The sequence below is a fragment of the Sinocyclocheilus grahami genome, unplaced genomic scaffold, assembly GCF_001515645.1.
Source record: "Sinocyclocheilus grahami isolate Dianchi unplaced genomic scaffold, SAMN03320097.WGS_v1.1 scaffold359.1, whole genome shotgun sequence".
NCBI lineage: Eukaryota > Metazoa > Chordata > Actinopteri > Cypriniformes > Cyprinidae > Sinocyclocheilus > Sinocyclocheilus grahami.
In genome coordinates this window covers 174,667-199,467 of record NW_015505538.1, presented here as the reverse complement: position 1 = coordinate 199,467, position 24,801 = coordinate 174,667, and the positions used below count along the sequence as shown (strand labels likewise).

Here is a 24,801-nt window from a genome sequence, read left to right as displayed (position 1 = left end):
CACATACACACAGAGAGAGAGAGAGAGAGAGAGAGAGCGTGGCTCAAATCCTATCGAGCTCCCTAACTAGACAGCTTCATGTGCTTCAAATTGATACCCATGCAGACAATCATCTAGCTTTATAAATGCCTCAAAATAAGGTTCGATGCCTATGGTGCGTAAAAATGCTGTCTAGATAGACAGCATACTAGATTTTGAAACAGCCATAAAGAGATCATCTGGTTTTATGATACAGATATCTTAAGAGATAAAAGAATGAGTCTGCGATAAGAAACACGCACAGAGGTGTGGTGAGGTTTGTTACAGAGATTAGTTCATATGTACTAACAAAAAAAATCTACTCTACAAACTTTATCTCAAAAACTAAAATCTTTAAATGGTTCCCCAGATGGTGAGAACCTGCCATAGGTTTGAGCAGAGAAATAAAGTGTTAAATGTCACAAGTTTTATAATTGCATTATTTGTATTTTTTATTCCAGTGTAATTGCACTTGTAAACGGCTGCTGCGGTTTGTGGCGGAAATGGAGAATTGATAGAGATGGAGAACTAAATGCTTTCTTTAAAAGAGGGGTACTGAAAGTTTCTAGGGAATAAGGAAGTTCTTAAGATTTTTATGTCTATGTTGCAATTAGCCATGGAGGGAAAGGAAGCGTATGCTCTGTTGTGTCTGAAGTGCTTCCTGACTGGACTTTTTTATTCAAAGATTATTTCAGTTATAACAAATTTGCATGAAATGCTTGGACTTTTCACTCTTTACAGTATTTGCATAAATCACCTATTCAGCTCATCAAAATGCATTTACAACACTGAACAGATCAGGACAAGGCTGTTGTTCAGATCAAATACAACTTCAACACAGTAGCAGAAAAATGAATTAATGCATAAAATCACTCAAATGAACGGATAAAAAAACAGCAGTTCTGTATTCATACACAAACTGAACACGGAGTATTTCGTTAAACATTCATGCACTTTTAGTCAGCATTGTGAAATACAAAATGGAAAAGAAAATATTTTCAGTCAGTGCTCAAGGATCAGCGTGTACATTAAGAGCATGCAAGTTATCGATCCCTCATTGGATTACTGTTTGTAACATAAATCCAGACTAGCATGGCTCTGCAGATACAGTGGTCACATGCTCAGTGTAATACGATATCCCAGCTTGAAAATGAAGGATTGAATCTAGTGCTGCCCGTTTCAGCCGTAACCATCGTTCCAGCCCATGACTTTGTCGTACTCGTGAATCCTCTGCTTGATGTGCGCGAGTTTGTTCTTCAGGTACTCACATCTTTCCTTCTTCTCCAGAAATGAAGGATCCTTGGGACAAAACACCATCACAGACATAAATAAGACCATGAAGAGTGAGAACTAAATATTCTCTCAATGGCCACAAACAGTGATTAAAATAGGTTATTCTGCATTCTACAACCAAACTGAACAACTAGTTTTTAAAGGAATAGTTTATCCAAAAATTACTATTTACTCACTCTCTGGCCATCCAAGATGTAGATTAATTGTTTCTGCCTGAGAACAGATTTGGAGAAATGTAGCATTGCATCACTTGCTCAGCAGTGGATGCTCTGCAGTGAATGGGTGCCGTCAGAATGAGAGTCCAAACAGCTGATAAAAACATCACAATAATCCACACCACTCCAGTCCATCAATGTCTTGTGAAGAGAATAGTTGCGTGTTTGTAAGAAACAAATCCGTCATTAAGACGTTTTTAACTTCTAATTATTGCTTCTGGCCAAAATATGAGTCCATAATCCATAATAATGCTTCCTCCTGTGAAAAAGTCCATCTCCCGTTGTCCTCTTACATATTACATACTTCTCTCTTGACTTTTGACTTTTTCTTTGGAGAAAGCAGGATTATGGATAGAGGACTCTATATAGGAGATAGCCGGAAACAATGGTTTGAAGATAAAACGTCTTGATGGATTTGTTTCTTACAAACAAACCTCACAAGCCATTAACTGATGGACTGGAGTGGTGTAGATTATTGTGATGTTTTTATCAGCTGTTTGGACTCTCATTCTGACGGCACCCATTCACTGCAGAGCATCCACTGCTGAGCAAGTGATGTAATGCTCAGTTTCTCCAAATCTAAAGAAAAAACAAACTCATCTACATCTTGGATGGCTTGAGGGTGAGGACATTTTAATTTTTTTGGGTGAACTATTCCTTTAATGCAGCTCACATGAATTGCTAGAAAATCACAGAAACAAAACTGCATGTCTTGACTGTGGCATGACATGTTCATTTTCCTGTGCTATCGCTCAAAATATGGCTCAAACTGTCTTTATAGAGGAGCCACTGACGTTTTGAGTGACTACAGTTATTTCCTTCTCTTGAAAAGACGAATCTTGTGGGAAAATCAGCCTCCGCCCCCTTCCTCATCCTCCTTCCAAAACCTACCAGTGTACAGGCCCACACAGAATCTGCAGACTTTTTTACATTTTCTGTGCTGATTTTTTGGAAGAAGGATTTAAATATAGTAATATCTGTTAAACTAAGCTGAGAGTACACTTTCGGTAGATGAATGTATAACAAAATTACCAACATTAATGTTTGTTAAGTGTACATTTGTGCATGGTTTAAAACTGTAAGAACCCATCTGACCCATCATTAATGTGGAATGTTTTCAACATTAAACCCTAAAACAAAAGTATAATGAACAAAATCACATTATTTTTTATAACTAGATTATGCATGATTCTGCAAGTGACAGAATGGCCTAATCGGTTTTTCACTAATATTTAAAAAAAAAATTAAATAAAGACCATTTTACGGTCATATGTTTTATTAAACCACTAGTCGAATGGATGCTAATAACTCACCATCTTCTTCCTCTGATATTCCTGCAGGATTTTGTTGATGCGATCACGCTCCTATGATAAAAAAGAGAGATTTTTTCAGTAGACTAGAATTATTCTTCTGAAATTCATGATTTACATTTATGCATATAGCAGACGCTTTTATCCAAAGCAACTTATAAAAGAGGAACAAAAGCAATGTGTAAAAGAGCCAACAATATTCATAATATGCAATGCCGGGTTTATTAGACAACTAGATATAGGAGGTTTTTTTTATAACATGACAACATTTAGGGTAAAATCCTTTGCTTAAAAATGCAAAAATAAAACGCATTAAGTCCTGTGGCATTGCAGTATCTTTAAAAACAGCAAATTCACAATTTCTAAAGCTGAAGCGTCAAAACATTTGTTTAATGTTTTTCTAACATCCAACAGGGAGCATACTGCAAAAAATTTAATAATTCCAAATGAAAACACACACATATACTTCTTGTTGATTTGTGCTTGATATTAGTTTATTTATATGAGCATTCATATGCATGTGTAAAGTAATAAAAGCGATTTTCAACTGACCATGTGGCTGGTGGGGGTTTGCGGTAAATTCTGCATCATCACATCCATTTCATCAAACTTCTTCAGCATCGCTTGAACTTCTACATGCAGCTCTTTATACTCAGAATACTGGTCATTAAACACGGCTTTATACTGGTCCCGCTGCTCATCCGTTCGGATAGCTGGATATTTACTGCAGGGAAAGTCAAAACACAAGAATGAGCTTAATCACAGAGCAAAAGCATCTCAAGGTCATAAAATACCCTCTTGTGAGTTCTCTTTTAAGCAAATACTCACGCGATGTAGTCCGGCATGATCACAGGTTTTGGAGCGAGTCCAGCTGGAATATGAACTTTCACAACTTTGGGCTTGGCGACGGCAGGGGTGGCAGTGTGCTGTACCGGCGCTGAGACTGGCATCGGCTCCCTTGAACCATCAACAACCTATTAGAGCAAAGAGGATGATGCAAAATTGCCAGGAATATTCTCTGACTTAATCACATACTGACCCTTTGCTAAGCCCCGCCCACCTTAGTTATGGTTATTAATGGAGTGCTGCAGGGATGGTGTATTTTTAGGGGCCAAAACCCGGAAACGAGTTGCATTTTAGCACTTCTGGTTCCATCGTCCTGAAGTCAATGGGTTTTTGGTTAAACGTCTGAATTTAAGCCTGTGGTTAACACAATATTTTCACATTTTATTTTATTACATAAAAAACATCAGTAATACCCCCTTGTGATTTTTTTAAAGCTTTTACTAGTCTTGAGAATGGCGGTTGCTAACAAGTGTCTAAATGGGACTATAGAGGTTGTCAGGACATTAAACGTCTACAAGCTGAACAGGTCAACTCATCTACTCACTAGTCTGATTTTACAGATATAATCACACTTTTGCAAGCTATTCAAACTCAAACTTTCAGAGAAAATGTTTTTAAATGAAGACTGAAAGTCATGTGATTGTGGTGTAATTCATTTAAAGCCTATGTTTAGCCGTTTACTTCTGGCGATTGTATTTAGGCTTTAAAATTCTTAAAAGTTGTGCTTATTTGTGAAGCTCTCATGATGAACAAAACATGGAAGAATCATAAACTTTTGTTAGTCATAGAGCTTATTTTCCGCAATAATCCAAAAGCCAATTGAAAAATCCTAGTGGGTTTCTGTCAAAGGAAACCAGGGTGATGCTAACGTCCAGGTTGGCCTATAAAAATAGAAATAGTCTATACTGCAGCATTCTATTCTGTAAGGTTTCATACAAGTGCTTGTTTGTCGCTGTCAAACATGGAGGAAGGCAAGTAAATTACCTCAGAAATAACTGAATAACATCAGCATTAACATGCATTTAAATATGATTGCATTATATGAATTATATTTTGTTATATTAGTCGCCAAATTGGTTTCCAGTATGCTGTGAAAGGCTACATGCAACACGTCATATAGCAGATGGCAATGCACCATGGGTAAACATGAGAACAGACAGAAAATACTTGCCAAATGCACAGCAGCAGGATAATCTTTTGGCTGCATCTATAACACAAAAGTGGAGGTGAATCAATTATTGTTTTTATTAATTTTTGCAACTATATTAGAGTTATTAGAACAAATGACGATACTGGCAACGACATCATGATTAACAGCAATAATATACATTTCTAACAAGATACGACATCATGGTTTTATAGCGATTTTTCGGTTCACAAAAGCAAAAATTCACAAAAAAAGTCACAAAATTACAGCCAATCTGAAAATACTTTGTTTAGAAGATGGGTAAACATGAGAACAGACAGAAAATACTTGCCAAATGCACAGCAGCAGGATAATCTTTTGGCTGCATCTATAACACAAAAGTGGAGGTGAATCAATTATTGTTTTTATTAATTTTTGCAACTATATTAGAGTTATTAGAACAAATGACGATACTGGCAACGACATCATGATTAACAGCAATAATATACATTTCTAACAAGATACGACATCATGGTTTTATAGCGATTTTTCGGTTCACAAAAGCAAAAATTCACAAAAAAAGTCACAAAATTACAGCCAATCTGAAAATACTTTGTTTAGTGCAGGGTTAGAACATAGTAACGATTTTCGTTACTTGAAATAGAATAAGCAATAACTGAAATAAAATATAATCATTTTAATAATAAAATATAATTATTTTATTTCAACTAGTTGCCAAAGCAACATTTCACATTTTAATTTAGTTTAACTTGATGTACCAAAATAACTAAAACTGAAATAAATATATATAGACATTGAAAAAAAAATGACAAAAACAAAACAAATGTACTAAAAGTTTAAGTAAAATGTAAATGAAAAAATGAAAATGCAAAAATAACAAAATATTAACATAAAAACTATAATAGCATCATGATACTAAAATAACACTGGCTTAGAATATAGTATGCAACAGAAATAGAAATCAAAATAAACAATCTCACCTCCTGCCCATTACGTTCTCGTAGTCGCCGAGCCACCTCGTGACGCCACAGTTTCAGACACACAATGGCTCCGACCAAGTACACGATCATGGTGAAGAACAGGAAAATGATAGCGGCTGTCTGCCCAGCCTCAGTGCGACAGAACGCGCCATTGATGCCGTTATTGAAGTACGAATAGTAACAGAGTCCACCTCGAATGGTGTCATTCACGTACACGCAACCCGCTGCCAAAAACAGGACTGCAAGAGTCAGGTTTATGAAGAACTCTGTTAAAGGCCACCAACTTGAGTCTAGAAGGATAGTTCGATAGTACATGGTCATTCCCAAGACAAGTATGATTACGGTCACTATCCACGCCAATCCTGCCACCACTAGGATGAATGGCGTCTTGGGTCCGGTGTAGTTGGCATTTCCGTAAGCGCCTCCTCCGTAAGAGCCGCTGTAACCTCCTCCGTAAAACCCACCAGGTTGCGAGTATCCGAAAATGTTATACCACTCATTGTCTTTATGAATGTAAGCACAAACGCATGCAAAAATAGCTGCTCCAAGAAGCAGCTCGACACAACCAAGAATACGTAAAAGTCCAGCCCAAGACTTCATGTAGGCGTAGCGCTGGTTGTATTCCTCAACTTTTTCGCTGTATGTCAAAGCTGTGTGCACCGTGTGCCCATCAATGGACTCCACAGGGTTCCCCAACAGCATTGCTTTGCACTCTTTACATGAGTTATAACTGCCTCCGGATCCGCCGTACGGGTCGCGGTAGGAACCGGGAACCGATGGTGATTGCGGCGGAGAACAACGAACGCCGTCAGTGGTCGTGTTCTTGCTGCTCGAGCCCAACATTGACTTCAACTTGCTGCTTCCACTGCTGGACCTGAAGAAGTTCTTCCATTTGTCTGGGATGAAACGGTGGACAGGTTTGATGTCGAGGGCAGAGTCCTCGTTGTCCTCGCTTCCGCTGGGGTCAAACTCGGGGCCTATCGGTGGTTGGTCCGGTAGGGGAGGTTGTGGAAGAGGTTCGGAGCATAAAGAGTCAGATGTCCTGTGATCAGTCAATCCGTGAAGACTCGGAAGCGAGCCTGTGCGTACATCGTTGTAGTGGGGCATGTTTCGGACACGCCAAATGGAGTCTCCTCTAGAATATATAAATTATCCCTAGAGGAACATGAAGTAAAAAGGCTTAAAGAAAAGATCTAGAAAGCTGGGTTCTTTAGTTCTTGTAGATTAGTGGTTTTCAACTGGTGGTTCGTGACCCAAAATTCCTGATTCCCATAACCTTTGTTGTTCCTTTCAAAGGAAGTGCAAACACCGTTTGATATTAAATAGATTTTTGCTTACTTCTATACAAATTATGGCACAGTTTTGGGTCATCAGTTGATGTGCAATGGTCCTGAAGCAAAACCAGTTGAAAACCATTATTATAGACAATGACGAATAGTGTCTCCTCCAGAATATGCCATTATCCCTACAGGAACATGAAGTAAAAAGGCTTAGGAAAAGATCTAGAAAACTGGTTTTAGTTCTTCTAGAGTAGTGGTTCTCAACTGGTAGTTTGTGACCCAAACATTGGTCATATGTCTGTTCTGAACAACGCAACTGACTATAATTAAGCATAGCTTGTAGAGTGAGCACTGCACTTTACTTCTAAAGTTTGAGATTTGTTTTATAAATTTTTTGGAGTCAAACCTCCTCAACAGTTTTGCAAAGTTAAGAAAACAAATAAGTAGTTTTATCAACTTTTAAATAGAAGCTTTCTGATTCCCAAAACCTTTATTGTTGACATCAAAGTAAGTCAGTGCATCCAGTCAAACATTGTTTGATATTAAATACATTTTTACTTGCACACTAAAAAATGCTGGGTTGTTTCAACCCAACTTTGGGTCAAATATGGACTAACCAAACGTTTGGGTTAAAAATTTAAATTTTTTTAATTAAAAAAATTAACCCAATAGTTGGGTTAGTCCATATTTGACCTAAAGTTGGGTTGAAACAACCCAGCATTTTTTAGATTGTACTTATATATCAATTATGGTAGAGTTTTGGGTCATCAGTAAACGTGCGATGTAAAATCTATGCCCTGAAGAAAAACCAGTTGAGAACTGCTATTGTAGAGCAGATACATTGTGTGCTAGAACACGTAAATTTGACAGAAATTGTAGCAAAGTATGCAAAATTTTTGTGTTTTACTAAGATAAATCTTGACGATTTCATCCACTTACGGAGCTGGAAACGCCTCTATACAAGTGAAAAGAGTGCAAGAAAAAGCAAAAGAATGAAGACATTATGCAAAAAACCCTTCTCCAAAGCAGATAAGAGGCTATCGACACAAATAATCACCATTCGGGATACCAGGTAGAGATACAAGAAACAAACACCTTGGAAGCAACAGTGTCTTAAAGGATGAATAAGTGAACTTGCTAAATAGAATTATATATGGAGTATGTGTAAGCAATATTTAAGTAATAATGTAGATTCAGAAACTAGAACTACTTTGTGGGACAATCATACACTTTATTTAAAAAAATATTTGACCATGTAATGCTACGATTGAAAAAGTATTCCAAAGATGTGTGATAAATGTTTATATCTATCCATGTACAATATATGTTCTCGGACACAGGTGCTCCCCAGGTCAGGCGGTCCAACTTTGTAACCTGAACATAGCAGCGACTGTAACAGTAACCCGTCGTCCACTAGCAAGAGCGTTAACTCTAAACCCACTGAAGATACGACTGCAACCCAAACATTTACGACATAGATAGAATCAAGACAACCACAGAGACAGAAATGAGCATGCCTGTTCAAGAACTAGACGTCTGATTGGGCAATCACAGGTCAACAGCATAAAATAAAGAAAACAATAATCTCCATGTTACGTTCTTCCTTAAGCATAGTTTACCTAACGAAACAACAAGAGGAAAGTATTACGAATGAGAAAGAACAAGACATTTTTATGGAATACCTTTCACACGCGGTCACGGAGCAAGACTTACATTGGGCTTGAGTTCAGTGTGTAAAACCTCAAATGATATATGTGAATCCAAAGGCCTGAAAGACAGTAACAAGAAGTGATTATATTAATAAAAGAAATCAACACATTCATGAAGAGCCAAAAATACCTGTATCTCCGTCATTAAAAGTACTAAAAGGTACCAAAGTAATGCCATGTTTCTTGACCATGGTAAATATATGTATGAGATATAAATACCATAGTGCATGCTAATGTTTTTTTGTGGGTTGCTGGCAGCAATTCAACAATGTAACTAATTACCAGTAGTCAGTTTTGTGGGTAACGCATTACAAGTAACGAGAGTTACGTAATCAGATTACTTTTTTCAAGTAACTAGTAAAGTAACGCATTACTTTTTAATCTACAAGAGAATATCGGAGTTACTTTTTCAAATAAGTAACGCAAGTTACTTTTATTTCCAATTTATTGATTGACAGCTCTCCTGTCTCCATGCTGAGAGAAATCAGATGTTGTTACGGTAGTTCTAAAATAAATATGAATATGCACTAATTCATCTCACTTAATATTTCCCTTCAGCCTGAGGCTTATTCATTTCACTTTTGGTGTGAAAGGCTTTTATATTTGCCAAAAATATAACTTTTTTTATTTTAAAAACAAACAAGCAAGCCCTGCCCAGATTTAAAAAGTAACGCAAAAGTAACGTAACGCATTACTTTCCATAAAAAGTAACCAAGTAACGTAATTAGTTACTTTTTTTAATGGAGTAACGCAATATTGTAATGCATTACTTTTAAAAGTAACTTTCCCCAACACTGCCAGTAGTGAATAATACAATGTGTCCGCGCCATAAATTCTACAATGATTCGACACATTCCATGCTAAACTGAAACAATGTTGCACCGCGTGAACACGCGCCAAAGAAAATCACTGCGGGATCAACAGGTCAACGAAGTTTAAATGATTGCCATTTATCCTAATGAGTGCGTAGATCTCCCAAAACTAAGATCTCTGCTTTATCTAAGACTTGTTTGAAATATAAGAACGCTTAGTAAACTTCTAAAGCGTTTCTAATAAAACAACAACGACCACATCCTTAGAAATGCGGTTTGGTTTTACTATATACGGGTACTATACATAAAGAGCATATCATATACTTCAAGGATGATTTCGTCTCACCTTTTCCAGGGTTTTGTTTCTCCACACTTTTTTTCGGGAAACACTCAGGTTTGGAAAGTTGTACCACGTGACGCAGCCTGTCCCAGCGTGTGACGTCAGCAGAGACTTGAAGACATGACCTGAAGAGGAAGATAAACCTGCTGTCAGAAACTTCTTTCTTCTTCTCACGGGCTGTAAGACACGATGACGACATGGACTGAAACTGGTGACGAGTGTGCGCAGACTCCCAGGTGACATCATTTGCATGATCTTTATCATGGACAGGACAGGTGTATATATTTTAAGAATAATATATTGGTGTACATAATAGAATAATCTAATACTGAAGTCATTCTTAAAGTAAAGAAGTAATAATAGTGCAAACTGGGAATAAGGACAATATTAAATAAGATATAGCTATTTTGAATAGCTCACTGATGTGACTCACTTCAGGAAGAGTTTGTGGTTCCTCTTCACTATAAAGATGTCATTTATGATCAAACCAGAGGGTGGATGTGGGGAGTGTCATGTTGTGGATGGTGTTCCTCATGCTACTACAAAGTATACCATGTTTTGTTTAGTTTTGTACTGTGGTGTTGACTTAACTGACCTAGATTTCTGTGATTGGCATATTTGCAAATCATCAGTATTTTGCTTACTCTGCATCATTTGCTGGGAAAAACCAAATGCTGTGTTTACTGAGTAAACGAGAGTTATCTCTGCATGTGCAGTCAGTGTGATTCATCTCCAAACAACTTTTGATCAAACTTGAAATTCAAAGAGACAATGACTTTCAGTTGACACACGGAAAACAGTTTTTATTCAGTAAGTTGTGCAAACACCGTTTGATATTAAATCGATTTTTGCTTACTTCTATACAAATTATGGCACAGTTTTGGGTCATCAGTTGATGTGCAATGGTCCTGAAGCAAAACCAGTTGAAAATTATTATAGACAATGACGAATAGTGTCTCCTCCAGAATATGCCATTATCCCTAAAGGAACATGAAGTAAAAAGGCTTAGGAAAAGATCTAGAAAACTGGTTTTAGTTCTTCTAGAGTAGTGGTTCTCAACTGTTTTTTTGTGGGTGACCCAAACATTGCTCATATGTCTGTTCTGAACAATGCAACAAAAACATCTTTTGATCAAACTCGAAATTCAAAGAGACAATGACTTTCAGTTGACACACGTAACGCAGTTTTTATTCAGTAAGTTGAGGAACTAAAGAAGCATACAGAGGAAGCATATGTGGAAATATGCTTTAAAACAAGGATGTAGGATTATTGTTCAGGTGAAAACAAAACTATTTCTCGAGCTGAAGTTGAAGAAGGTTAGTTTGAAAAGTATTAGTTACTTGTACTTCAAATGAATATGATGAGTAATAAACATTACGACACCCTTCTTGTGTCATACTGCTAAATACACACACTGGTATTGAGCTGCAAAACTGATTTAGCAAACTATGATGTATTTTTATGGTCCGCCTCACCTTTTCATGGCAATAATTAACTATGAATAGGAACTCCTACAGTAACAGAATAATCTTAATGTTACGGGGCTGACAAGACGTGAGACATGTGGATCCATGTGCAAGCTTTATTCTGAACAGAAGACAGAGACGTGGTCATAACAGGCAGGGTCAAACAATGGCAAACAGGTATATGGCAGGCAAAACACAAGAATGTGGGGCTAGGGCTAGCGTAGGTCGATGATCGGCAGACAGAATCACATGGGCGAGACTAGAGGGATAAATCCAGAGAGACAGGCAAAGAGCAGAACCGAGGAAACCGGCAAGGCAACAGGAACTAGGAAAACTAACAGGCTAAGTAATACTCGGCAGTGAATGGTAGTTTGAGTGAGTGTTATATAGTGAGTGAGTGATGTGAAACAGCTGTGTGCAATCAGTGAAAACAGCTGTGTGCAATCAGTGCTGAGTGCAATCAGTGCAATGAATGATGGGATATGTAGTCCGGGATGATAAGCAACAGTAGGTGTAGTGCGAGAGTCAATGTAATGGAAAGGGTGACCTCTGATGGTAAGCAGACGGAAGTTCATGGACCGGATTCATGACACTTAAGGACTAACTTTTCATTTTAAATTTTGAAATATTATCCCAGCTATAGCAGGGAACAGAACTTTGGTATGAACATTATGAACAAATGTTCTTCCAGTAACATTAATAGAATGTTCATATGAAGTTTTTTAATAATCTTCTCAAAACATTAGCACAAAAACATTTATACATGGACCATTTTTTTTTTTTTAGAAACGTTTTAGTTGGATGTTTGTCTAATATTTTTTAACATATTAATGTTACTACTTGTTTCAGAATGTATAGAGAACATTCAAAAGTATATGCTCTCATAATGTTTGCAGAATGATGAAATGAAATGTTGGCTTAACAAGTAATTATGTCCCCACTGGATGTAACGAATGCCTCGTTTATAATAGGTTTTACTGTTTTTGTCTCGTCACTCCAGGACACGGCATCACAGTATGGTGAGGGGCCTAACATTTCCGTCACCCGCTTCAGGTATTCGGCCAATCACAACGCACTGGATACACCAAATACACAAAATAATGTTCTTTTTTAGCAACGTCATATGACCCCTTTAAATGTTTAAATAATTCACATATTTGTATGTAGGGCAGTGTAGAGTAGGGCTTGTTGTTTGTCATTTCTCTGATCACAAATGCAGACATGGTTTTATGTTTACGCGGCGCAATGCAACGCAACGCGTAAAAAGACAGTATAAGTCATTATAATCCGTAATTATGTCCCCACTGGATGCAACAAATGCCTCGTTTATAATGGGTTTTACTGTTTTGGTCTCGTCACTCCAGGACACGGCATCACAGTATGTGAGGGGTGAGGGGCCTAACATTTCCGTCACACGCTTGAGGTATTCGGCCAATCATAACGCACTGGATAGCTGGCCAATCACAGCACACCTTGCTTTCAGACCGATGAGCTTTGTAAAAATCGAAGTGTTTCAGAAAGGCGGGGCATAGAGGAGAAACAATAATGTACAGTATGTGGAAAATAATGTGTTTTTTGAACCTTAAACCGTATAAACACATTTAATTACACCAAATACAGTTCTTTTTAGCAGCATCATATGACCCCTTTAATGGGAACATTAGAAAACGTTGTTAGCTGGAATTCCCTTATAATGTTTTCTGTATCATTCACATAAATAAGATATGCATTAGGTATGCATTATGTTCTAACCATGAAATATTTTTTCAAATAAGTTTTTATTACATGAAATAGCTTCAATCATATGATACAAATCAAAACAGATTTTTGAAAAAAAAAAAAAGGATTTTTGGAAGGGGTACTTAGGGAAACGATTTTCTTTTCTATTTAAATGCACATTTCTTTTAGAAATTGATAGATTTATATACTCGGAAGGAACTCATGCAAACCAAAAATAAGTAGATCCCTATCATTGAACTTTTGCTGAAGGCAAACTCATCCTCGCTCTCATCACATGGAAGAGCTACAGTAACTCTGCACTCTTCCTACTGGCCTTTCCGTAAAATATTGCTGTTTTCATTTTCTGAAAAGAAGAAATAATTTTGTTATTTATACATAAATACAACTATACTACCATAAACATTTCAAATAAATAAATAACTGCAATCATATTATTGATGCTACTATCTATAAAAAATCCCAATGGGGAAATACATTACTGCAGTTCCACCGTGGTAATATGGAAGCATTGATATTTTCGCAATTTACAGTAAAACTATGTTAGACAAAGTTAAATTGTGAATAAAAATATCTAAATTACTTAAGAAAGATGCTGCAAAAATCCCTCTTGAGAAGAGATGTTTAGAAATTATGTTAATAGAGCAATTTCTGGAGCACTTCAACAGGTGTCTTCCGTGTGAGGGTGACAGTGCTGGGAAAAAGAGTTGTGGACGGACATTCAAATGTCATGTGACTTAAAGGACATTATATTTTAGTGAATTTCTCTGAGACTGTACATGCCACAGTTTGTCCTGTACAGAGCACATTCGGGGCTTTTCAGAGATATCAAATGTTTGGAGGTTTGATCATAAACAAACTATTTCTCCTTGTTCTTTAAATATGACTGATATTGACAGAATGTTCAAATTTAGTACTCTTAAGAAATATGATAATGGTTTGTAATTATCATTTAAATCTGTATGATTTTCAAATTGTTTGTCGCAAATAAACACCTCAGAAAAATGTGATGGGGTTTCAAAGCGGAATATGACTTTTTGTTATGAAACAGGGCGTAATTTGCATACATGTCTTCTGAAGAGGACACCAGGACAATCATGTTAATCAGGCATTTTGGGGAAACTGAGAAGAGATGTTTAGAAATTATGTTAATAGAGCAATTTCTGGAGCACTTCAACAGGTGTCTTCCGTGTGAGGGTGACAGTGCTGGGAAAAAGAGTTGTGGACGGACATTCAAATGTCATGTGACTTAAAGGACATTATATTTTAGTGAATTTCTCTGAGACTGTACATGCCACAGTTTGTCCTGTACAGAGCACATTCGGGGCTTTTCAGAGATATCAAATGTTTGGAGGTTTGATCATAAACAAACTATTTCTCCTTGTTCTTTAAATATGACTGATATTGACAGAATGTTCAAATTTAGTACTCTTAAGAAATATGATAATGGTTTGTAATTATCATTTAAATCTGTATGATTTTCAAATTGTTTGTCGCAAATAAACACCTCAGAAAAATGTGATGGGGTTTCAAAGCGGAATATGACTTTTTGTTATGAAACAGGGCGTAATTTGCATACATGTCTTCTGAAGAGGACACCAGGACAAACATGTTAAGTTAATAGGGAAAGAAATTATAGATCAATATTCCCATGAAATATGAGATATTCTTATGAAAATGTTGCCAAGTTATTACTCCCATTATTACACCTAATTACACATTAATATGCAAATTAGATGCAACGTATGGATACATTGTATAGAATGGGAATACAAATTTATGGACATTTTGCACACATATTCCATAAAGTACAAAATATATCAAATCATTCTGTTATATCTTTCATAACATAGTTGAGAAACATCTTTGTACAAAGGTTGACTAAAAATAGCCTGAAACCTAAAAACTGACTGGTGAATGAAAAAAATAAAACATTGTTTTTGCATATACATGCCTTTTCATGTCTATTTATTTATTTATTTGAATAACTTAGTCCTGACGTCCTCTACAAAGGACATAGAATAAAATATATAAAAAAACTATCATTTGTTTCTTATGCTCCAATTAATGTAATGACATTTTAAAAAAAACACACAACAAAATTCACAAAACGTTTTTTTCTGGTTCTCAGGATATGACGCTACCCTGACTTTCAGTCAAAAATAGTGCAATTCAGCAATTCAGTCAAAAATAGTGCGCATGTTTCCACTCCTCGTGCTATTTCAAAATGGAATATAGATCAGTGAACAATATTTTGTGGAAAAAGTTTTGGACGCTTCCTAACAAGTATTTATTGGTAAATTCATCAGTACTATCCTGTTAAAACATTTATTGTGTCGAAATTCAAATTAAACATAGATGTGAACTGCACTTTTTGTGACTCACAACCAGAGACTGTCCTGCATCTTTTTTGGCATTGTGTTCATACAAGAAAACTTTGGCAAGACATTTGCCAGTTCATTGTAAACTTCATACATAATGACTTTGAGCTTTTCTTTAAGGATGTTTTGTTTGGAATTTTCACTTTTGAGAAGCAATATGGAAATGTTTACTTTCTCTGCAACTTACTTATTTTACTTGCAAAATATTTTATCCACAAATGCAAGGTTATGAAAGTTACCCCCCACTTCTCTTACTTTCAAGAAGATATTAAAATTTATATTAAATCTTTATCTACCTCCTGTAACAAAAAGGCAACTAAAAGTTTGAATGTATGCTCACTTTTTGTATAATTTTTAACTGATAATTATTTTGTGTTTTGAGGGAAGAGTATGTTTTTTGTTGTGTGATCTGTTCCGCCCTCAGAAATAGGTGAAGGGATCTGATTGGTTAGCTAGCCCAGTGTGTTGTGATTGGCTAAACCTCCTCTAGTGTGCATCTAAACGTCCCGCCCCTCACCTCAGCACATGTGCTCCGGTTGTATTGTAAACAACGGCGTCTTTAATATTGCTTATCAGTTTGAGCCTGATTGAGAAGCAGAGGATATTATTGAAGAGGATTGTGCAGAACCTGTGCAAGCATGGCTTTTAATAGTAGGCCTATGTTTTTTTGAGAGAGAGATTTGATTTTTAACCACATATTTATTAACTACACAACTTCTGGTATAATTTACAAAATCACAGAGTTACTCAAATTCTTCAACAAATTGCAATGTATCATTTTCAAACCAGCACAAAACATTTTCTACACTCCAAACCTCTTCAAACTTTTCCAATTTCTTCATATGAGAGTAGAAAATAAAGTCATGTTTTATTCTAGTCCCTTGAACAACAATTCAGCATTTTTACTACTGCCATGAGCAACTTTATATTTCCTACTAATATAAACTGCCATTTTGGCTTGACCCAAAATAAAATTTAACAACCGTCCTTTCCTCTTTTTCCTTTTGCAATATTTAAAACCAAAAATAAACACAATCACTGTAAACATTTCATTAACATTAGTAAATATAATCCCCAATAAAGCAAACAAAGGTCTTAATCTCTCACAATGCATAAAACAATGAAATATATTTTCTCTTTGATCACAAAAAGGACAGCAATCTTGCACATTTGGATTCAACACTGAGATAAAAGCATTTACAGCAACAATCCCATGTAAAATTCGCCACTGAAGATCACCCACATTTTTAGTCAATGGTGGTTTGTAAGAAGAGCCCCAAAAAGGCTTAACTTCAATATCAACACTTAAATGGTCTCTCCATGGTGTATCCGTTCGTTTTAGTTTCTCTTTATTTATCACCTTCACACAAACTTTATATTAACTCTTTCCACCCATTGTATCAAAAGTTAAGTCTCTCAAATTCTCTGAGGTCATTAAAACATTTTCATTTTCAGTTACACTTTTAGAGATCACCATACAAGGAAAAAGATCCGTTTTATCAGGAAGCGCTTTACTCGACACAAAGTTCCAATCTTCTTCACTCAAATTTTCTCGCCACTTCTTTAACAAAAGATGGACTGTCCTTGTTGATTTAATTCCAAGTCTCTGCGCAAGTGCATCAGCATTGTCCAACGCGATACCAGCCACTTCTATTAAGTCCTTCATTTTAACAACCTTGGCTTTTGTTAACGTTTGCATCAACCATAAAGTTGTATGTCCACAAAGTCGAGCACCATTAATCAAAGGTTCCTCCAAAAACCAATGCAGAGACTTACATGACATTGATCTTTTAACCTGTACCATACACCATGCATTTCTTACACTCTCATAAAAGGAAGAAATAGACTTCAAATGAAAACTCTTACAATCTGTCCAAAAAATATTTCTTCTAAAACCCCACCCTCCAACCTTACTTAAAAGGCAACAGGCTGGTCCAAACCATGATATATTTGGACTATATAAAAACTTTTGAACAAACTGTAGCCTAAAAGCTACTTTCCTACTTATAAGATCAACAACCCCTTGTCCACCTTCTTCCTTTGGAAGATAAAGAACATTTCGTGGTAACCAATGTAATCTATCCCAAAAGAAATGTATCATCTTGACCTGTATTTTTCCAAGAACCCCTACCGGAGGCTCTAAAACTGATAACCTGTGCCATAATGAGGAGGCTACTAGATTATTAATAATCAAAGCTCTCCCCGTAAAATACATTTTAGGTAAAATCCATTTCCACCTTCCTAATCTTCCTTCTACATTGTCCAGAACATTTTCCCAGTTTCTTTGCATTATTATTTCATCACCCAAAAAAACTCCAAGATATTTAAGACCTCTTTGTGACCAAACCATTTCACCTGGTAAAACCAGTTCTCCTTCATTCCATTTTCCAACCCTATATGCTGAACTTTTAGCCCAATTTACTTTTGCAGATGAAATTTTTGCATAAATATTAACAATATCAACCAGTTTATCAATGTCATCCTGTCCACTGGTTGCAACCAATACATCATCTGCATAAGCTGATAGTTTTATGGGTGGAAAAGTACACTCATATCTAAAACCATGTAAATGAGTCCTAATTTTATTTAGCATAGGTTATATCATAGTAGGCAAGTAGATCTTCTCCTAACAAATGTCAATGTGCCTTATAAAATTCAACAGGCAGCCCATCTAATCCTGGTGCTTTACCATTTTTCATACTCTGCAAAGCATTAAAAACCTCCTCTATTGTTAAGGGGCATACCAATTTTGCATATGAATCCTCATTCACTTTTGGAAGATGATCTGCCACAAATTCAGCCATTAACTGGCCATCCACAAAACTGCGGGTATACAGCTCCTTATAAAAACTGACAGCCCTTTTACGAATGTCAGAAACCTCAGTAAGAACTTTTCCATCTTCTGACTGTAAACACTGAATACTTTTTCTTTGGCCATTTTTCCTTTCCAAACTGAAAAAAAATTTTGACGGGGCATCCATTTCAGAAAGACTCTGAAATCTAGATCTAACCAATGCCCTGAGACCTTGCACCTAATAGATCTGCTAATGTTGCTTTTTTCCTTTAAGAGCCCACAATTGGTTTTGATTTGCAGTGGCTCCATTTGAAGTCTGAAGTTCCACTATATCCATCTCTAGACTTCTTATGGATTGAACCATGTCTCTAGTAACATTAAAAGTGTACTGATTACAGAGTTTTTGTATCTGCACCTTCCCAATATCCCACCACTGTTGTATTGATGTAAAAGAAGACTTTTTAGATTTCCACCCCAACCAAAAGAAAGAAAAACATTTACAAAAATGGGCATCTTCAAGTAAAGCACTATTAAAATGCCAATAGGCACTCTTAATTTTAACAGAATTAATAAAAACACACGCCACTACCATTGAGTGATCAGAGAAACCAACAGGACAAATATAACAAGATTTAAAACATTGTTTCTGATATCTAAAACAATAAAACAGATCCAGTCTTGCTAAAGAGATACAATTTTCTTTCACATGTATATTGCCTTTCGTTACAATGAAAATTCCTCCAAACATCACAAAGTTGCAAAGTTTTAATCATATTTAATAATTTGTTTTTTGATGCCATATGAGGTTCAATGTGATTTCTATCTAAATCATTGCTTGTACAGTTAAAATCCCCACCCAGTACTAGAAAACGTTCCATATGACATTGTTTCAAACTACCACATAAAGTTTCAAGAAACATCATTCTTTCCATTGACTTTACAGGAGAATAGACATTTATCAATTCCATAGTAACATTTTCAAACTTTGCTATTATCTTAATTAAACGGCCTTGTATTACTTCAATAACATCATAAGATATTGGTAGGCAGGTCTTTGAGAACAAAACAGCCACCCCAGCACTAAGAGCAGTCTTATGACTCAAAACAATCTTTCATCCATTCAGCTTCATTTTCCTTTGTGCTGTGAGTCTCTTGCAAAAACATAACATCTATATTTTTTAGTTTCATTAACTCATAAATTTGCGCTCTTTTGCTTACATCCCTCGCCCCATTTACATTCAGGGAAGATATTTAAAAATTACTCATTATGAGGGATGAAAAAAGCACAAAAAAACAAATCCACATTACTCCATTATTCTTGTGACAGATCATTATGCATTGTCTGAGGATGCACCTTTTGTACAATCTTTTTTAAACGATACACCTCAGGGTTTGACAAACATATTTCACCTTTCTGTTTCATAAGAATCTTTGCTGAGTCAATGAATAACGAAAGATCAGGAAAAAAATCTATAACCTCCACATTCCTCATTCCTTTTGTACGCTGCAGAAACTGTTTAATTCTTTCCAAACTGTAACCACTATAATCTTTACTCATATTTCCCTCAACTTCCACTTCAGAACAATCTCGCTCACTTTCTGAGCCAGACACCTCACTTACATTCAAAACTTCCTCAGAACTTTCAGTAACAATCTCATCATGTGCCTTTTTCTTTGATGTATTTTCCATCTCACAAAGATTCGACTTCCTCTTCACTGCCGGCACTTTAAATACCTCTTCATCCTCTTTAAGTATTTCACCCTCTATCTCATCAAAAACAATATCCATTGTCTCATCATTTTTTTGAATTCGTTTCTCACTATTTTTTACTCCACTTCCTATATCTTCTTTGTCCACACTCAAATCCGAAACCTCACCAACTTCACTTTCTTTTTCCACACTCTGACCTTTATTAGACCCACTTTCAACATCTGAAACCTTTGACGCGTTTCTTTCTGGACAAGCGCGTACCAAATGGCCCACCTTCCGGCATCCAAAGCATTTCATGCTCTCAGTTGTTACAAAGATTAGATAATCAAAACTATCAACTTTAAATTTAAAAGTAATATTCAGTTCATCAATATCACTCCTCAAAATCATATGCACTTGTCTGCGGAAAGACACAACGTGCTTCAACAATGGAGATTTGCAGCCTAGGGGGATTTTCTTAATCGCAGAAACCAACTGTCCATAACGAGATAATTCGCGTTTCAGTGCTTCATCACTAATAAATGGGGGCACATTAGAAAGCAACACTTTTCTTGCTGGATTAACAAGTGGGAAAACCCTAATCAAACTACCATTGAGGACTATCCCATTTTTAACTACTGTGTTCACTTTTTCAACTTTGTCCAAAAATAACACGAGACGCCGAACGAATACTACTGTGACCAACCACCTCTCCTACCACTAACACACATTCTTCAACCGAGCACTCAACTCCAACCGGCACTTTTATTCCATGCTGCCGGGTGAGTTGCTCATAACTCTCCATCTCCGCATTCGCCATGGTAGCCACTGGCTACACAACCCCCCACCACAATATTTTCAGTGCTTTGTGACCATACACAGTAAAAAAGCTTAAATAAAACCAGTGAGAGAAACAACACTTAAGTAAACAGACCTTTGAAATGGGAAAGGACTCCACAGTCTCGCTCTGATTCACACTCCACTCACTCAGCAAACGCCCATCTGCAGATCATTTATCAATTTATAATAACTATACTAATACGGGATTTTATTAATCCCTTCAGTATTGAAATAGCATCAGTTGATCCTTTATCATTCAATTTACTTTTTCTTGACAACCATATAGCCATCTTTGCTTGCCCAAATAAGAAGTTTAATAAAACATGACTCCTCATTTTACTTCTGCTGTACTTTGGCCCAAAAATAAACCTTGCAGGTGCAAATAATTCCCCCAGGTTTTGACACCACTCTTCCATTTTATAAAATAATGGCTGTAATCTCCCACAATTAAAAAATAAATGGAAGACAGTCTCTTGTGCTCCACAAAAAGGACAGCCCTCCTCAACCAGTGGTTCGAGGTGTGCTCTGTGTCTGTTTGTGGCTATTATACCATGCACAATCCTCCATTGTAGGTCTCCAGTTCTTTTCTCAATGGGAGGTTTGTACAAGGTCCTCCAGCAACCTTTAGGGGAAACGCTTGACCCAAAAATCTCTTGCCATTTAGACTCTCTCACATTCTGAAGCTGAAGAAGATGTGACACCTTTACACACAGTACATAAATAGCTTTCTTTCCAGCATTTCTAAAAAGTCCCAACTGGGGTGTCTTAAAAGAAAGCAAACCATTCTCCATTTCTTGCCATGTTCTAATATCAGCTGTAAGATTCAGGTCTGGGAAGACAGAAGTCTCCTCCTCCCCAATCGGTGTCTCTAATGACAGTCTGTAATCAGGTGGTAAAAACTCAAAGATTTGAGTCAACAGTCTATCTGCCACTCGAACTGATCTCATGCCCAGTTTTAAAGCCAAGTTTTCAGCAGAAATCCATCCTTCCTCAGAAACAAAATGTCCAATTTTGGTAATATTTGCAGTCCACAACATTTTTCTGAGGGATCCTGATTTAAAAGAGTCTAAATCCAGTGCTGTATTAAAAACCAGTGGTTCTTCTCTCAGCCATAGCCCCTTCACACCATTTGGCTCCCGAGAGAAGCTGAAAAATGTCCATGTTTTTAACATTAATCTGTAAAAAGGTGTCAGTCCTGTCAGGTCTAGTTTTTCAGTGTCCATTAGAAACAAGTGGCGGTCTAATCCCATCTTGCCTGCTCTCTTCAAAAGGGTACAGGCTACTCCAGCCCAGCTTACATCTTCCCCATATAGGAGTCTCTGAGCCGCCTGGAGTCTAAAAGCTCTGACTCTGGATTTAATGTCGACCAACCTCTGTCCTCCTTCCTGTATTGACAGATACTCAACCAGTGCTGTCCTGACCAGAAGAAGTCCACCAGGCGCTGTTGAATTCTTTTTACCAGGTCTTCCGGAGGCTCTAGAATCATCATTTTGTGCCACAAAGATGATGCAACCAGGTTGTTACAGACCAGGGTTCTCCCCCTCTAGGACAGCTGGGGTAGCAACCATTTCCAGTGAGACAACTGAGCACACACTCTTTCCACTAGTCCCTCCCAATTTTTTTCCCTATATTCATCTGTCCCTAAAAAAACACCTAAATATTTAAACCCCGCTCTCCCCCACTGCAAACCACCAGGTAGTGATGGACTAATAAAGTCTTGACCACACCACAAAGCATCACTTTTTTGCCAATTAACTTTGGCTGAAGACGCATTCCCATAACATTCCAAAGCCATTTTTACACACTCAACATCATTTTGATTTCAAATTAAAACTGTGACATCATCTGCATATGCAGAGAGCTTAATAGGACACTTAAAATCCAATGTATTGACCTGTAGACCTGTTAGCTGTCTTCTCAGTCTACATAGTAAAGGCTCAATGGCTATACTATAAAGTTGACCTGAAATAGGACAACCTTGCCGAATGCCTCTATTGACTTTCACAGGAATACTGAGGCCACCAGCCATTTTAATCATACATGTGGCCCCAGCATACAGTAGTTTTATTTTGGAAATAAAATTGTCTCCAAAACCAAAAGCCTTTAAAGTATCAAAAAGAAAAATATGATCAACTTTGTCGAAGGCTTTTTCTTGGTCTAAAGACAGAAAACCTATAAGAGGCAAAGTCAAAAATGTCCCGTACCAAATGTAAGTTATCTGATCTATTTTTTATACAATATGACTGATCTTTATGTATTACTGTATGCAGTACACCATTTACCCTATTGGCTAAACATTTTGAAAAAATTTTATAATCAGAGCCTAAAACTGCTACAGGTCTCCAGTTCTTTAAGAATGTCAGGTCACCTTTTTTGGGGAGTAGCGTTAAAACTGCCCGCTGACAACTCAAAGGAAGAACTCTTTCTTTGATACATTTTTGGATTACCTCAAAATAATCATGACCAATAATATTCCAAAAACTCTTATAAAATTCAGCAGGTAATCCGTCCAATCCTGGCGTACGTCCTGAGGAGAGTCCCATAACAGCAGCAGTAATCTCTTCAAAAGTGAGTTCAGTGTCCAAAGATTGTTTGTGTTCCAATGTTAAAACAGGAAGATCTTGTAACAGTTGATTTCTGCACTGTTCATCTGAATTGTCAGCAGCATATAAATTAGAATAAAAATCCACAGCAAGTTTGCGCATCACTATTGGGTCTGAAGTGTTACATCCATTGTTGTCCTTTAAAACATACATCTGCTTTTCTTGACCTGCTTTTCGCTCCAAGTTAAAAAAATAAGAAGAAGGTCCATCCATATCTCTTATTGTTAAAAAACGACTTCTTACAAGTGCTCCTTTAACTTTTTCATTTAAAAAGGAGCTTAGCTGATTCTTTTTTTCAGCCCACAGTTCTTGTACAGATCTTCATTTTCTTTTCAATGTCCATGATCTCTTTTTCCAACCACTCTAATGTCTTTTTCAGAACTAAAGAGGAATGAGATGTATATTGTTGACAAAACCCTCTTATGTGCGCTTTCCCACCATTGAATGACACTTTCATAAATACACTTTTCACTTTTCCAGGCTTCCCAAAAAAAATTAAAATTCTCACAAAAATGTTTATCATCCAAAAGTTTAACATTAAAATGCCAGTAATAACTCATATGCTTTCTTTCAGTTAGTATATAATCAATTGTGATAAGTTTATGATCAGAAAGAACAGTTGGGGTGATAGCTGTATTAACAATCTTATTTCTCAGATTGTGTGATATATAAAACCTATCCAAACGTGCACCAGAAATGCTTCCATTGCTGACTTTCATCCATGTATATTGCCGTACTGATAAATAATGCTCTCTCCATACATCTGAGAAGTTAAAATTTTGTATAATATTAGCTAAAAAAATAGCTGACTTTGCATGAGGTTCTTCTCCAGTCTTATCTTGTGTAAAGTCTAAAGTGCAGTTCCAATCTCCACCTTGTACAATAACATCACCATCCTGCTGTTGTTTTAAAAATTGCTCTAGTTTAATAAAAAAATTATTCTCTTATATTAGGAGCGTAGATGTTCACAAACAAAACATGAAAATTCCTAATATCGGCCCTTACAGCCAATAATCTCCCTGATACCACTTCATGTTTTGATAAAATCTTTGTTTTGAGAACAGGGGAAAAGAGCACAGCCACTCCTGCACTTAAATTAGTCCCATGACTGAGAACTCTCTCTCCTTCCCACCACAAGCCCCAATCAATCTCATTATTTGGATTGCTATGGGTTTCTTGTAAAAAAACAACACTCAGATCTTTCAATCGTATTATTTCTGATCATAAACTAATTTTCCTCCCATCCCTCATTCCATTTACATCTATTGATCGCACCCGCAAGATCTCCATAAGCAAGGGGAAAAGGAAGAGGAAAAAACAGAAAGAAAAGGAAACGTTAA

At 36.6% G+C, this 24,801-nt stretch overlaps 1 protein-coding gene across 8 annotated transcripts; it reads right to left on the bottom strand.

The window, feature by feature from the left end:
* Positions 1-420: 420 nt before the first annotated feature.
* LOC107548992 (MARVEL domain-containing protein 2-like) lies at positions 421-10,838 on the bottom strand. 8 transcript variants are annotated; one of them, XM_016229881.1, is made up of 10 exons: positions 9,957-10,155; positions 8,803-8,857; positions 8,607-8,708; positions 5,810-6,964; positions 5,161-5,196; positions 3,897-3,995; positions 3,665-3,810; positions 3,389-3,560; positions 2,840-2,890; positions 421-1,317 (listed from the first exon to the last, which is right to left on the bottom strand). In XM_016229881.1, exons 4-10 carry the CDS (start codon positions 6,914-6,916, stop codon positions 1,198-1,200), a joined length of 1,731 nt encoding a protein of 576 aa, XP_016085367.1. In that variant the 5' UTR covers positions 6,917-6,964; positions 8,607-8,708; positions 8,803-8,857; positions 9,957-10,155; the 3' UTR covers positions 421-1,197. The 8 variants fall into 8 exon arrangements, with proteins under 8 accessions (XP_016085367.1, XP_016085368.1, XP_016085369.1 ...); XM_016229880.1 differs by lacking the exon at positions 8,607-8,708 and adding an exon at positions 7,148-7,274 and having other exon boundaries at positions 422-1,317; positions 8,772-8,857; XM_016229879.1 differs by lacking the exon at positions 8,607-8,708 and adding an exon at positions 7,148-7,274 and having other exon boundaries at positions 422-1,317.
* Between the last annotated feature and the right edge of the window lie 13,963 nt (positions 10,839-24,801).